The sequence below is a fragment of the Phoxinus phoxinus genome (assembly GCF_949152265.1).
Source record: "Phoxinus phoxinus genome assembly, chromosome: 1".
Lineage (NCBI taxonomy): Eukaryota > Metazoa > Chordata > Actinopteri > Cypriniformes > Leuciscidae > Phoxinus > Phoxinus phoxinus.
The window spans coordinates 19586592-19602752 of NC_136876.1; the positions used below are offsets into that span (position 1 = coordinate 19586592).

General features: G+C 36.9%; 1 protein-coding gene and 1 long non-coding RNA gene across 5 annotated transcripts in view; one reads left to right on the plus strand and one right to left on the minus strand.

The window, feature by feature from the left end:
* Nucleotides 1-16161, plus strand: part of LOC306995914 (protein shisa-9) — a 69907-nt gene that overhangs the window by 49701 nt on the left and 4045 nt on the right. The window contains exon 4 of one of the 2 annotated variants that reach the window (XM_079607890.1): nt 8059-8169. The exons of the other annotated variant lie outside the window; for it this stretch is intronic. Within the exon in view, the coding sequence (XP_079464016.1) occupies nt 8059-8169 (111 nt within the window). The remainder of the gene's footprint in view (nt 1-8058; nt 8170-16161) is intronic. 2 annotated transcript variants of the gene reach the window in all.
* LOC306996013 overlaps nt 1-16161 on the minus strand; it is a 64725-nt gene that overhangs the window by 34290 nt on the left and 14274 nt on the right. The window lies entirely within an intron of this gene.

Consider the following 16161-nt stretch of genomic DNA (forward strand, 5'->3'; position numbering starts at 1 on the left):
GAATATCATTGTTTCCATTTTGACTCTGTTTTACTTCCATGATTGAACTCATTCATTATCTAAGCATAATGCGATTCCCTCATGTATGAAGGATGAATGAAAAAGAAGTGCAATGAATGAGGTGAGCTTAGTCATTGAAGAACAATGCATGAACTTATTTATACCAATCAACCCTGACTGATATCGACCAATGGCTCTCAAATAAAACCGCAACCAACGTGACTATTTCAACAATCGCTGAGCAGCAAAATCTGATTAATAATCTAAAACACACAAGTTATTCTCCTCCGTTTGTCCTCCTCACTAGGTCAGTGTAGGCACCTCACCAGGGTACCAGATTGCTGCAGTTATCGTCATGCAGTTATTATTAATTATGATGCTTACGTCAGACTCCCATTGGGAAAAGGGGCCGTGACAGGGAGCAACAGTTCGATAGCCATTTAGCAGTTCATTAAGTTACGCAACTCCAGACTGAGAAGAGCGCAGGTTGCCCATCCATCACTCTATCAACAATGAGGAGCGAGCGATGGAAAAAAATAAATAATGGAGTGCAGAGAATCGGGGCAAGCAATATATTTGTAACCTTTGACATGTCACATGATGTCATTCATAAAATGTGTTCCCATCCCCCAAAAGTTTCTATTATCAGATGGTTTGAGTTGTGTACTTTAGTTATTAATTTCTTGCCGATTAATTAATTTCACAGGAATCAGTGGAATTAATGAAAGAATAATATCCAAACGAATCAAGACAAATAAGAGAGCGGGAGGTTGGGGTGAGGGGCAGATACAGTGTGAGACACTATAATGCATGTCTGATTTCATCAGAGTCTGATGCGTGTAATGGAGTTTAGATTATTAGATTACAACTTCAGCCTGACCGCAGAAAAATCGCTCAGAGCCTCGTGCGCGAAATGTCAATCCACCAGTGCAAGAACTCGGAACAGCGTGGACTTCCAGGCATTGTGCACAGGCAGACCAAGAGTTCTCTCTTCAGGCAGAAAATTCACCCTCACAGCCGATTTCAGACCAGTCTGTAATAGCAGCCTCTCAACAAACGTCATCAACAGCTACTGCACATGGACTGAAAGGTAAAATATATGCTGAGTGAAGTTCAAAGTTTAATAACAGCTTTCAGATGAAGTTTTAGCAGATATATACATTTAAAACAGTCTTTTTCTTCTCGGAAAAAAGGACCAGAAATATTGATGACTCATCCTGCACTCATTTTTTGTCCAATCAAATACTCTAGAATGAAAATGTCTCTTAATCTGCAACTAACTAGCAGGAAGCTAATCATAGTTCATGGTTCTGATGTAACTAAAGCATAATGTCAATAAAATGTTTTTATTATTATGCTTTATAAAACGGTTAGTTCCAACCCTTGATTCTGATTCACGATAAAACACGGCTATGACTGCTTCACCCAACGGTTCTATGAATCACTACACAACACCCCTAGCAACCACTCTTAGCAACTTAAACACATGTTTGATCTTATTGATATTGTTCATTGAAGCTGTAGTAGAGTATTGTGAGAGATAGGGTAAGCGAGTGTACCTGCATTTACAGTAGACGTAGCACTATCCTTCAGGTCAGTCCTTTATTCATAATAAATAAATCCGTTTGAATGTCCGCTGTGATATCTTGTCCTTAGTTAACGTTAAGGGGTTTTCCCGTGCCTATAGTCATCTGTCAGTTGCGTCCTCCTTCTCCGTGATCACAAGTTTGAGTCGTTTCAATAGTCTTCTCTGCTGACTGACTCAACTCACTCATAAAGACAGTCTTTGCTGCCATCTATTGGCAAAATAATGTATGTAACTTCTGTAGCTGTTCACGTTTAGGGACTATTTTTTCCAGCGAAAGGAAGGCTTTTAGTGATTTTACTTCATGAAAGTTGCATAGATACATATTTTTTGGCTTTAATATTTGTATTGTGTGGCTTCGGGTCGTGCCTAACAACGCCCTTCAGCCGTGACTTATTCACGATACAGCACAGCCTCTCGTACCTTATTGCTTACTTAAAGGTGGGGTATGAACATGGACATGGATGGGGGGAGCGGGGATGGTACGACCGTTTGATTGACGCACTTACTGTCCAATGATTCTAGGTGGTCTTGGAAATGATTGGCTGGAGTTTTTCGAGTCCTGCCTGTTCCACAGATGATTCAATTGCTTAATTTTTATTTCAGTGCTTCTAACTCAGTGGCTGTAAGTGGGTTAGGAATAGGATTTTAAGTGATTTTGAAAAAAATGGCCAAAAAAGAGAATTACATACCCCACCTTTAAACAACAAAACTTTCCAACAATAATGCCAGGGGAGCAATTCGGTAAAATTCAGAAACTTTGATAAGCAAATTGTGAACAGAATAACAAAGAACCTTCAACAATCTAGAACTATCCATTATAGCAGAGATGAAGGCCCAGCATTCAGAGTTTAGCTCCAACCCTTATTATAAACATCCGGACCAGGCGATCAAAGTCTTCATGATCATTAGACCTTTACAGGCAGATTTTTTGGAGCAGGATTGGACACTCCTGCACTGGAGCATCACTTCACATGCAAGAGGGAGGACGACTCTTTGACCAATCTCAATTACAAACTGACACTCTTAATTCATCCATTGAACAGAAGAGTGCCAATTTGTGCTGTTAATTAAAGAATCTCTCTGCTTGATTGACATATTATCAGTTTTCCCCAAACAATAGTCATCACAGTCTGTTTTTACCCATTCTCTTACATAGCCTAGCGAACAGAGAAAATAACAAGAATCGGAAGAAACAGAAAAAGGATGCCGTTGTAATTATTTGGAGTCTCACACTTCTACTCTACAACAAGCCTCTAGAAAAAAATACTAGATCTGTGTGAAGCGTTAGAGTTCTCTTATACAGTATGTCCTTAAAGAACATGGTCTGTCCAGAGAAGAATGATGAAACAATGTGTGTAGTTACAGCTAATATTACGATCCAGAAAGAGACAAAGAGAGAAATGCATGTCTATTAAATGTATATGTTTTGAAATATAGCGTGGTATTAGTTAAACTGGGCCAAATTCTACCCTTTTATAGCAGTTTAAAAAATGTTACCATACCATAGTTTTAAATGCTCGGCTGTGATGATAAATGGTGTTTTTGTGTTGGGCTAGAGTATGAGGTTTGTTAAAAAAAGTAATTCCAGGTGGGTAAGCATGACCAAATTACATCTGAGAATTTAGTTTGAAACTTCTGCTTATGAGTGAATGAAGGAATGAGAGGGATCGAGAGAGAGAGATATATGAAAGAGAATTAAAGTAGAGGCATAGACCGAGATCTCCTGTTGTGAATGAGATTGGGTTGGCCTGGAGTTTGACAGAACATGGGTGTAAATCAGAACATTTTTTACTGCAAAGACTGGAACTGTTTGAAGAGCCAATGAGAAATGTGTCTTTTAGTTGCATAAAACATGATATATATATATATATAAATATATATAAAGTATTTTACATATTTAAAACAAATAACTCTAGTGCTGAATGCTTATTGGTCAATAGAATGCTGCAGCTGCATACACAATAAAGAAACAGCTCTTTAGCTGTGACTAGATTCACAACAAATAAAAGCATTAGTCAGGTCCATAGAGACTAAAAAAATATTTAATCAATGGTATATGCTTCTGGAGAAGTCAGACGACAACACTGTCAAAACGATCGGATCAGTGAAAATGATTAAAATCGCTGTGTTATTCATGCCAGGCCAGTAGTTGGCAATGTCACTTCGTGATGTTTTCATGGAGACGATAGCGGTATAATTTTATACGTTTTCTGTTTTTAGTTGAAAAAGTTTGAAAATGGCGCCATAGAATAACTGTTTTCTATTTTAATATATTTTAAAATGTAATTTATTTTGATGGCAAAGCTAAAAAATAAAAATAAAAATAAAAGTTCAAAAGAACAGCGTATGAAATAAGAAACTCTATGAAATAGCAATATTTCATAACAATATAGAAGTGTTTACTGCCACCTTTGATCAATTTCATGCATCCTTGCTAAAGAAAAGTATTAAAAAAAAAAAAAAGTCTTAACGACCCAAAACTTTAGTGTTCACACACACACACACGCACGCGCACACACACACACACACACACACACACACACACACACACACACACACACACACACACACACACGCACGCGCACACACACACACACACAAACACGATAGTTTTATATTGAACCATTATTTTTTTTATTCCATCCTTAATAATGCCTCATGGTGTTGTTGTTTAATCAATACAAAATACTTATTTTTTCTGATTTTAATATACTCTTTAGCTTCAAATCAAAGTTTGTAATGTTATGATTTATCTTTGTTGGTTTGATCCCTTGCTGTGAACTTCTAATTGAAGAATGGTTTGTAATCCCAGAGGAGAAAATGAATGGGAAAAGCACTTCCAGAACCAAAACAAGTTGGAAGTCAGTGTTGTACTTTACACCAGCCTTTAGTGTTGCGATATTTAATTGTAATTTTCAAAATTATCAGAATTCATCAAGCTGTAGAAAGTAAACAGACAAACAAACAAAACAAATATATGCATAAATCACATTTGACAGTAATTTGAAAGCATATCTGGACTGCAAAGTAGAAACTTTTTACAACACTGTGTGAGATTGCGTGCGCACAATTACCCCTTTTAAAATGTGTCAGACAGTGTCGATAAACACAATGCCTATATGTCATGTGCACATAAACCATCGTCCGTGACCTGAGTCCATTTGCTGTGATATAACCTGGGGATTTAATTGTAACTGGACTGCATGTATGTGAGCGTTAGTGTATGTGGAGTAACGATCCGTCCTGCCACACTAAAACCGCACATATGCACTTACACTAACATGCATACGTTAAGTGCATATACACACACAAGCACGTAGTGGTCTGACAGAATCGGGTCAGTATCCACACACCCCAGCCAAAAGGGGAGGACACAGGATGTGTGTCCCAAATAACCTTTAGTGACCTCAGCACAGCATATAGACCGCAGATAATCGTGTATATTACAGTCTAACAAACATCCGCATCAGAAATGGACATAAATTGCATGCATGCACAAACATGCCCATAGGAAAGAGAAAATGTGATCTCTCTCTCTCTCAGTTGTTTCTACAAGACCTTACATTTTCTCATGAGAAAAAGATGCCAGTAATCTCACATCTCCTTCAGTTTCAGGAGAGATCCCAACAATGCCTTAAAACTGTACTCAGATTTACACTACCCACAATCTGATGAAAGAAATCAATTTTACTATGGAAGCGGAAATCAACAGAGCTCAACAGTGATGCTCGCTCACATGAAGCATTGCAAATGACTTAATCAAAATGGTCTCTCTACACTCTCAATAAACATTTATATTTTGTATTTTCTGCTCTGATTGGCCAGATGGCCCAGTCTGTTGTGATTGGTCCACTCTGATCTGATTGGCCAGATGGCCCAGTCTGTTGTGATTGGTCCACTCTGATCTGATTGGTCAGATGGCCCAGTCTGTTGTGATTGGTCCACTCTGATCTGATTGGCCAGATGGCCCAGTCTGTTGTGATTGGTCTACCGCATACAGCACGTGTCGGAAGCTAAACACCCATTCCCATAACTGAACTTCGGCTCCATCCGGCTTCTTTAGTCCTCAGTGATTGTACACACTGTAAAGACAGTAACGATGACGTTGATTTTACCATAGAAATCCAAGTGCGAATCCAATGATGAAACATTGGAAGAACTTGAGCAGGACGTTTCTCAGTGATGCGCTGCTCAGTTTGACGTACATTATGAGATGTTGCAACTATAATTCCACACCATTAGCAATTTAGCATTACTGTTTATGTCCATCAATCAACCGATGTGTATATTTCTAATTCATTGCGGTGCACATGCGTGGGCACTAACGTGAATCAAAAGTTTGCAAAACAAAACTTGCTCCATCCTTCAACCGACGAGACGAGGAGCTGGAGATGGAGGAGGGCAAGTAGCTCTTGAGAAACGCGATAGCTGCTGATAATACTAAAGGAGCATATATATGTACACAGTGATAGGCGTCGCATTCCTATAGGTAGACGTGTATCAGCTGATGCGAGCTTGACTACGCGACCAGCCAGAACTGATGCTACGCTTAATAATAATGTGAGTTAGCAGGTTAGCCGGAAACTTACACAAAATAAAACACAAAACTATTTTGAACTCCCGGTAGAATTATTATTCATACTCACAGGTTGTGATTCTGAGGAGCAAGCTGGTCCAAATAAACTGGGTACTGACCCATCTTGACCCTCCAAGAGCAAGTATTTAACGAATGCCGTGTTGAACTGAGATTTGAGAAGCAGTCGTCAGTAAAAAAACGTGTTTTTTGGCTAGTCAAGTTGTTCGCGGGCGGACAACGTACAACATAGGCGGGCATTCTGTAAATGTATCTTCTAATGACGTAGAACCAGAAATCAGTAGGATTCCAATGAAAAAAGACGGTTTTATTGTCTTTTAGAAGACAATAACTTTATTTATCGTGCACTTTTGACTTTATAACTTTGCAGTGTGTTTACATTCACAAACAGCTATATTACACACTGCATGAAAGGGAATATTCGAAAAACCATAATAGGGGCACTTTAAGTACATAGTCACATTGGAACTTTTGAAATGCTTAAGAAGAAAATAAATGGGGGAGAAACATTCGGTACTGCTAAAAAAAAACTGCTAAAAAAGTGGGTGGATGTTCACTGTTGTCCTTCATATGAACTCAAGCACTTCTCATCAAATTCCTCCAAGACTTACTGATCGGAGCTTTGCTGTCCACCTTTATTTTACAGTTCTACACTTGTATTATGTTTCAACAATTGTCCATTTTATTTATTTAAAGGAATTTTAAAATAAACATCAAAGACAGTGTTTAATACACCGGACAAGACTAAATGCTTTTTTGTGCAGTTTAACATATCTAGAAGAACCTTTAAGGAAGGTTTATTTATTTGAGAACTGACATTGCATAAGATAGACTTGTTTTGAATATATGTGTATTTTGTTTTATTGTACTGTACTGTTTTATTGTATGTTTTTCACTTATTAACTTGTTTACTTAAAACAGGAATAAATGCCAGTGCAATAAGACAAAATACAATATAACTAAGTATGTAAAGCCTGACATATGAAATAATTTTTGAAATGGAACAGTTTATTGAATTTAGACAAAATCTAAAAAAGTTTGCATGTCATCATATTTGATACATCAGGCTTTTATGGCTCATTTATCATGCTATACATAAGATATATAGCATTATATATGAGAATATGGAGTTTTAGGAGGATTTTGTTTTACTTTGAGCAAAAATATGCAATTTGGTGCAGTTGCTGATATTTATATGGCAGACATTCTAATAGCTTTATGAAATTATAATAAATTGTAAAACTCATTCAGCAAAGCTTTGATCATGTTGATAACTAGGCCTTAGAAATTTGCACATCAAATATGATAAGTAGGCTTTATAGGGTAAAATACACTGTATTTTCTCTGAAAATTGTCTTGATATCTTATGCTTTGCCACTTCTCAGTTAAATTGGTCTTATTTTAAGGATTTAAGGATTATTAGATTGGGATCACAAGTCAAAATTGGGAAATTTGTCACAAAGAATTGAAAAAGTCTTTTTGCAGTATACTATAAAACAAATTAAGATTGTGTTATGCAAGAGCAGCCTACATTTACATTTATACAACAGACACTTCTTATTTAAAGTGACTTACAGTCCATCCATGGCATTAGTTCACATGTTCCAAGAGAACTGAAACCCATGACTGGTGTTGCTAGCACTGTGCTCTACAGGAACCTCTGAGCTTTAAGGTCTTCCTCTGGCTATGCATGCATGTCCTTCATTTCCCTTTACTCGCTTTAATGGCAGAGTTTATCCTAATCACATGCACTTGTCGCCATAAATGTGCTGACTTCCCATTTACTAACACACCCCTCCTTCTTGTGTCCTCTTCTCTCCTCTTTGCCCCCTTTCCTTCCGCTCCGTGCTCCTTTGTGCTTTCTCTCTTCCTTCAGAGCATAACCACCTGAATAACGTCACGCTTCCTCCTTTGAGTTCCGCAATGACTCTGTCCCAGCCACACAACAACCTGGGCTTCAACAAATACTCCTCTCTCAAGACTATGGGTAAGACACACACACACACATGCGCGCACACGCGCACACGCACACAATATCCACACAAACAGCTGTCACATCTTGTAATGTACACCATAAACGCCACGCATGTTCATCAAGGTCACTTTACCCACAACCACTGATTACCATTGCAAATCATTCTCAGTGTCATTGACTGCAGGGAGAACACAACCGCGCATATATTAGGATGATAATCACAGAAGCAAATATCACCTCTCAGATCAAGAGAAAAAAACCCTCTGACATGTTATTAATATAACAGCACTATTAATGTCTCGTGGTGGATGATCTCGGGAGAGTGTACAGTACACATACCAATATGCTAATGGGAACAAACACACACTAAGTAGTGTGACCTTATCAATCAAAGAAGAGTCAAATTCACTAAAACAGTGAATATTAAACATAGACCTAACATTTGTTTTTAGCACATTCCCCTCCGAGACGCATTTAAATACACACTTGCTGAGGCTGATGGCAAATCTGTTGAAATGTACTAATGTGCTTTATAGATGGTTTTAAGAGAAAATATACATCACATGCTGCAGGAACAACACAAAAACAGACTCAAGGACATTAAAGCTTGTTAACAGCTTGGATCTTCACACAAGCGTGTATACACGCATATACATTAATAACCTGGTTGCACCAAATAAAATTCTATATACTCTGTTCAAATGTGTTTTGAAAGAAGTCTCTAGTACTAAGGAAACAATCTCTAGTAATAACAAGGAATTAAGTCTCTAACACTGGCCAGGATCAAGGGTAACTCCCAGGTTTTTTTTTACTTTATTACGAATGTTATCTTGAAGGGGGCCCAGGGTGTGACTTAAATTATTTAAAAGGTGTGAAGGGCCAAACAACATGACTTCAGTCTTCAGATTTAGTTGAAGGAAATTGTTGTCCATTCAGTCTTAATGTCCTCTAAACAAGCTAGCAAAGAGGATGAATCAGTATCTGATTTTAGAGGAAAATAAAGCTGAGTATCATCGACACTCTCGGAATAGTTTTAGCATGTTATTGAATATAGAAAAGTGTTTAGCATGTTATTGAATACGGCAACGTTAATGTATTTGGTCTTGGAGGACTATCTGCTACACTGCTGCAAGTATGGACTTACAATTGCTAATAGATACACAGACTCGTGCTGTAAGCATGTAAGATATGCGTCTGCTGCATAAATAGACATACATAAATCCTGTAGCAGATCTATACAGGTGGAGCTGGGGGAGGTGGAGGATTTCAGAGGAACTCTGCAGGACTAGCCAAGCATCGGATCACAAGTGTATGACGCTAAACACAGGTGTAAACGGGGTCTACAATGTTGAGCTTGTCCACTTTTGACCACTTTCAGAGGTAGTCGAAAACGCATTTGACTGGATTGCTTTCGTAGTGTAAACGCTCATGTGGTCGAATGTGTTTGAACAGACACAAAATACCGCTTTCTCTCTGCCTACTGACCTAATGCGTAAACATGGGAAGTGCACTAACAAGAATGGATTTAAACTTTGCCGGCATTTGTTTTTAAGACGAAAACCTTAACAAGCACAATGTTCTCTCACAGTCCTGATTTCTTGTAGCTATCAAAGGAGAAACAAAAGCTACTGCTTTCAGTATGTTTTTCCGTCGTCTTCGGACGGGTTCATATGTAAATTGCTTATTTGACCATTACATTGAAAGATATGAAAAAGCCCATTCATTTACTCGCCCATTAGATCCTACCCTCAAATAAACTAGGACATAAATGGTTAAAAGTGGACAAAAGATATGGATTAAAAGACCAGGTGTAAACGGGAACTAAAGGACCTAACAGCCTGCGCCCTATAGTTTCATGACTGAACTAGATATTTATTTGAAATAGACATTTTTGTAAAAATATGATGTGTTTACGGTCACTGGCGGTAGGAAGAATACAATCAATGGTTGACCAATTTAATGCATCCTTGCTGAATAAAATAATTAATTTCCTTTAAAAAAAAAAGTCTTACTGACCCCAAACATTTGAAAGTTATATATAGCAAACTCTGTGATCACAAACAGTCTTAAAACACTCGCAGCCCACAAAACTGCTTTGAAACTATGGCTACAACATATGCATAATTTAAAGTGTTAAAAACTGAATCATTTGCTCACCCTCATGTTCTTCCACACCCTTTTTGACTTTTATTTTTAAAAGTGTTTCTGAAATGAAGTTTATAAGTGTATTTAATTTGCTATCTATGCATGATTATATATGCAAAAAAAGAAAGTAAAATTGCTTTTCAGCTTGTCACTGTGCCAGTCCCCTGAAGCAATGTTCCCTCTAATATTTTTTTTTTCTTGCTGAGCAAAACTTTTCTCTATTGGGCGGACATTTTTCGCCACCTGAGCAAAAATATTCTTTATACCTGACCTGTACAGCATACGTAAAAACAAAATGGTTTCAACATGCATGTATTGTATGTGTCATTTCTATTTTATTTGACCCTTGATGTAACTTATTGGTATTAAATCATATTTTTTTTAAACAAGCAGTTAATTAAGAAGTCACTAAATTAAGCACATTTTAGATTTTTTTTACATTGCTGTTTACTGTACCAGTCTTTACCAAGAAATCCCATGACAAATAATCTTCAGTAGGACAGTTCAATTATTTACAATAATATAATATAATGTGAAAAAATTAAGATATTTTTAGATATAACAGATTTTTAATAAAGATTTTTTATTTATTATATATAATATAATAAAATATAGGCCTAATATAATATAACATGATATAATATAATATAAAAAAAACAATTAAAGTATTTAAATATTTCAAATTGTTTTCATATTATATTATCATAGTATGAAAACAAACTGAAGCATTTTAATAGGTCTAATAGCTAAATATTTTCAAGAAAAGTGAATGTGAACTCTTTTATAGTAATCTAACCATCCCTGAACCCCCCCCCCCCCCCCCCCCCCACACACACACACACACACACACACACACACAAAACATCTACCGGTATTTAAACTAATGTTTATGATGCATTTTGAGTTTGCACGCGGGTGGGAGTGTAATTGTTACCATTGTGTGTCCATCATCTGTTATTTCCACCACTTAATCAAACCTCTCTTCTTTAAAACATGATGTCTTTGCGTTTCTCGTTGCCTCTCGTATTGAGCTATTTGGTCTGCACACGCAGTATTCTTACTCACTGCCAATCACACGCGCTCACATCATTCTCTTTCTATGAAACCTGTACACTGCTTTCACCAGTTTTCACCCTACAGCGGTTGACCAGAGCACTGCAATTGTTTCTAACTTAAATTACAATCAAATGGATTTCCCCACACATTTCACGTATGTCCTCTGCGTGGCATTTTATTCTTTCATCAGAAGTGCACGGCCGCGCACGCGCAGCTTGGAGGGAACATTGCCCTTAAGGGGACTACTTTGTTCCTCATTTTCCCTGAAAATATTCACAGGAGTACCTTAAAAGTACATATTACTAGTCAAATCAAGTCACATTTATTTATAAAGCCCTTTATAAAATACAGATTGTTTCAAAGCACAATCAAAGGAAAAGTATGATTTTCGGCTGTTGTTCAGCTGAAGTCAGTTCAGTGTTGATTCAGTTCCATTGTAAAGATCATCGATTATTAAATTAGTTCATTTTATCTATAAAGCAGTTCTGTTCTATAAACAAGTGTCATTGTCCAGCTCAGTTCAGTTCTCATACAACAGGGTCAGTACAGTCAAATCAATAATATTGTTGAATATTAAGTATCCCCAACTAAGCAAGCCAGAGGCGAGAGTGGCAAGGAACCCAAACTCCATCAGGTGACAAAATGGAGAAGAAAAACCTTGGGAGAAACCAGCCTCAGCCTGAATATTACATATTCAGTAATTGTTTACTGAATATGTAAACAATGAGCATTAAAATACTTAAGAATGAGCATGATCCCCTTATGATCTGCTCAACATCTGAGCTAATTTGGCCCTTCTGACAGTCAAATTATTTTCAGCTCACAACAATTATTCACTCAATACACAACACAGGTTGAGAGGGCGGATTCTTAAAGCACCTGCTGCTAGGACAGTGTTGATAAGGACACATTTACAATTCAATGCATTCCAAACTACATATGTGACACATACACACAAGCACACACTCACTGGATGTCAGAATGCAAGTCACTTGGCACAGCAGGCTGGCACACATGACCTGCAATGGCATGACAAGGTTGATGACAGCAGTGCACATGCCTTAGCGCATGGTTTAAACAGGCTTAAAAATTTTTTAAATAAAATATGAATAAAATATTTATTAACACGCATGACAGACAGACACACACACACACACACACACACACACACACACACACACACACACACACACACAATATATATATATATATATATATAAAATTGTATAATAAAAAAAAAATTAACCTATTATTTTAGAAATTATAATAGTTTTAGTAGTCTTAAAAATAACGATGCATTACTACTACTACTACTAATAGTAATATATATATATAAAATATACAGTGCTATGCATAAGTTTAGACACCCATGCTAAAGTTGACTAAAAAGAGGAATAAAAAATCATCTTTTGGAAATTGAACTTAATGCCTTAATTTAAAAAAATAGGAAAAATCCAACCTTTAAGGACACCAATTTTCTTTGTGAATGAATAATGTATCGTAAATAAATAAATGTTCTTCCTTAAAATACAGGGTGCATAAGTTTGGACACCCCTATGTTAAATTCCCATAGAGGCAGGCAGATTTTTATTTTTAAAGGCCAGTTACTATATGGATCCAGGATACTCTGCATCCTGATAAAGTTCCCTTGGCCTTTGGAATTAAAATAGCCGCACATCCTCACACACCCTTCACCATACCTAGAGATTGGCATGGTTTTATTTCAGTTAGCCTAACAGCTGGTTTGATTTGCATTGAGAGATGATCTTATGGAAAGTAGCCCATGCCAATCTCCAGGTATGGTGAAGGGTGTGTGATGATGTGCGGCTATTTTAATTCCAGAGGCCAAGGGAACTTTATCAGGATGCAGAGTATCCTGGATCCATTAAGTAACTGGCCTTTAAAAATAAAAATCTGCCTGCCTCAATGGGAATTTAACATAGGGGTGTCCAAACTTATGCACTTGATTTAAGGAAGAATATTTATTTATTTACGATACATTATTCATTCACAAAGAAAATTGGTGTCCTTAAAGGTTGGATTTTTCCTATTTTTTTAAATTAAGGCATTAAGTTCAATTTCCAAAAGATGATTTTTTATTCCTCTTTTTAGTCAACTTTAGCATGGGTGTCTAAACTTATGCATAGCACTGTACATATGCTATACAAAATGTCATGAATCAATAAGAAATTATATTTAATTTATTTAATGATTGTAGAATTAAGATTTTTATATAAAAAAAATTAAACCTATTTGTAAGACCATTACTATTTTTTATTCATATTTTTAGGTTCTGTACAGTTTTCTCATAATTTGCACATTTGATTTTATTTCTGTAAAGCTATTGTGGGATTTTACTAATGTAAACATATTGCGGGCTAAATATGTGAAACAAGAACATCAAAGAGATACGAGATGATAAAACACAAAGATGGAGAGGGATTTATTTTTCCCCTCTTCAAACGCTGTGTAGTGTAGTCATACAGTTCATCCGCACACATGCGCATGCAGTCCCTGGCACAGAGTCTTCTGTTGGATTATTGCATTTGGAAAGCTTGCGGTGGATCAGCCCTGACTGCGCTGGCAAAGAGAGCGGATGGGGAGAGTTCAGCAGGGCAAGTGGAGGGAAAGATGAGAGGATGACGGGAGAAAAGGAGGAGGAACATGCGCATGGGGAGGGGGTGTAATGAATAGGGTTGGAGCCAACTTGTGGCAGGTGCCTAAGAAAGCTTCCCAGCACCATCTTAATTAAAGAATAACGATTGGAAAGAGACAGACAGATATAGAGGGAGTTGTGAAGAAGGAAACAAAGAGAGATGCAGAGAAAGGGATATAAGAGAGATGGTATACCAGGTAAAGAGAGGAAGAGACAGCAAAAAAAGAGAGAAAAAATGGACAGAGAGGCCGTCGGTACATTTACCGTCTGTTCATTAGTTTGATGCATATGCTCACTCTCTGAGCACTTCCTGCGTCTGACATCATCAGGCAGTTATGTCACATTCTCTCCTGTTGCAGTGCCCAAATACCCCCGAGGACCACACACACACGCGGACACACGCGCACACACACACGCGGACACACGCGCACACACACACACACACACACACACGCACACGCGTTTTCTATCATAGTGCTGAATTTCGATTGACTATTTATACTGAGCTAATGATGTGTTCAATATCTTAAACGAAACCCTCCCATAAACCTTTTTAAAAAATTTACATTTTATTACAACATTATTTAGAAGGCCTATAGGCTATGTCTAGTATAAAGTAGAGCTGCATGCTGATTAATTGTTAAATGATTCCAATCGCGATTCAAACACCCACGTGATCTTATTCCTAAATTACAACGATCCGGCTATAGCCCTATTCGGACGGCAATTGTTTCTCAGGGGGTCGTAAGGTATTTTCACCATTTACGCGAGTTAGTCTGAGATTTTATTGCCACCCGAATCCAGAATGTCAGTGTTTTTCTCCTACCACCCGCGTAAAAAATCCCTGGCCGAATTACCTACTGTTTTTTAACAAACTTTTACAAGAAGAGATCACTTCAAAATTCACAGTTTAAATCCTTTTTGTATATATTCTGTATTTGTGTTGTGAACTTTTGCAGTGCGTTTCTGTATTTGGTTGTGTTGTGAGTATTTGGAGCACACGTGTTGTAAAACACACAGTAATGTTTTCTTAATTTGAGAATGTTTTTCTATTTGCATGAGTTTTCTTCAGTTGCAGCGCGTTGACCTCTCTCGGCCACAGTATTTTTGGCCACTGTGCACGCATTTTGACAGCAATAGGTGTGCAATACCATTTTTAAATATTATGTAGCCTATTATATACAATTACATTAAAAAAATATAAACCAAGCAGCTTCGTGCTTACCTCATGTGCTGTAAATAAGAAGCTGCATTAACTTTTAACTTTTTTAACTGCATTGCATTAACTATTAATTTCCCATTTTTTAAATGACATAATTTTGAGATAAATTGCAAGACAGAAAACCATTTCAACTATAGCGCATATATCTTCCTATTTTAAACAGGATATTTAAATAATCAAATAATAAATAGGATATTATTATTACATTAAATATGAATTTATTTAAAATGTGTGTGTTGGCGCTGCTGCTGACCCAGAGTTGTCATGTAGGTTTGAAACAGCTTCACAATAGCCTTTTCAACCAAAAAGTATCATAATCTATGGTCTTGATTCAAATAATCATAGTACTAGGATAAATGTTTAGACATTTAGAAGCAAAGACTTCTATTGTTTAAAGGTATCTTAAGGTAATTACAAAATACTAACCATAACCCAATCCATAACCTTAGGACTAAAATAACACTTCTTGCAGTGATCAAGTTATTACTCTTTTTCCAATTCAGGACGTCCCCAGAGGTTCACAAAAGGAAGTGGTCAGATGTATTAAACCTTACAATTATGCAAAAGCTGCAAAAATAAAATGTATTAAATGAATGAAATGTACTGTATTAATATTCAAAATTCTGTATTTTTCCAGTTCAGCCTATAATTTAAAGCGAGTGTGCAGTTGTTTAGCTGTGCAGTTCTCTTCTTCAGGCTAGTTGTGTATATGGCATAAGTGTGTGTTTGTGAGTGTTAAATCTGTTCATCTTTTGCTCATTATCAGTGTAATACATCTCAGTGTCCTTCTCTTTAAACACACTTCCTAAATAATTCATGCCTACTCAACGCACACTGCCCACATTACCTAAGCACTGGTCCTTCGCTGTAAGATGACTGAGTTGTGATTCTTTAGCTCCTCTCTTCTCCTTCAAGTTTAAATCAA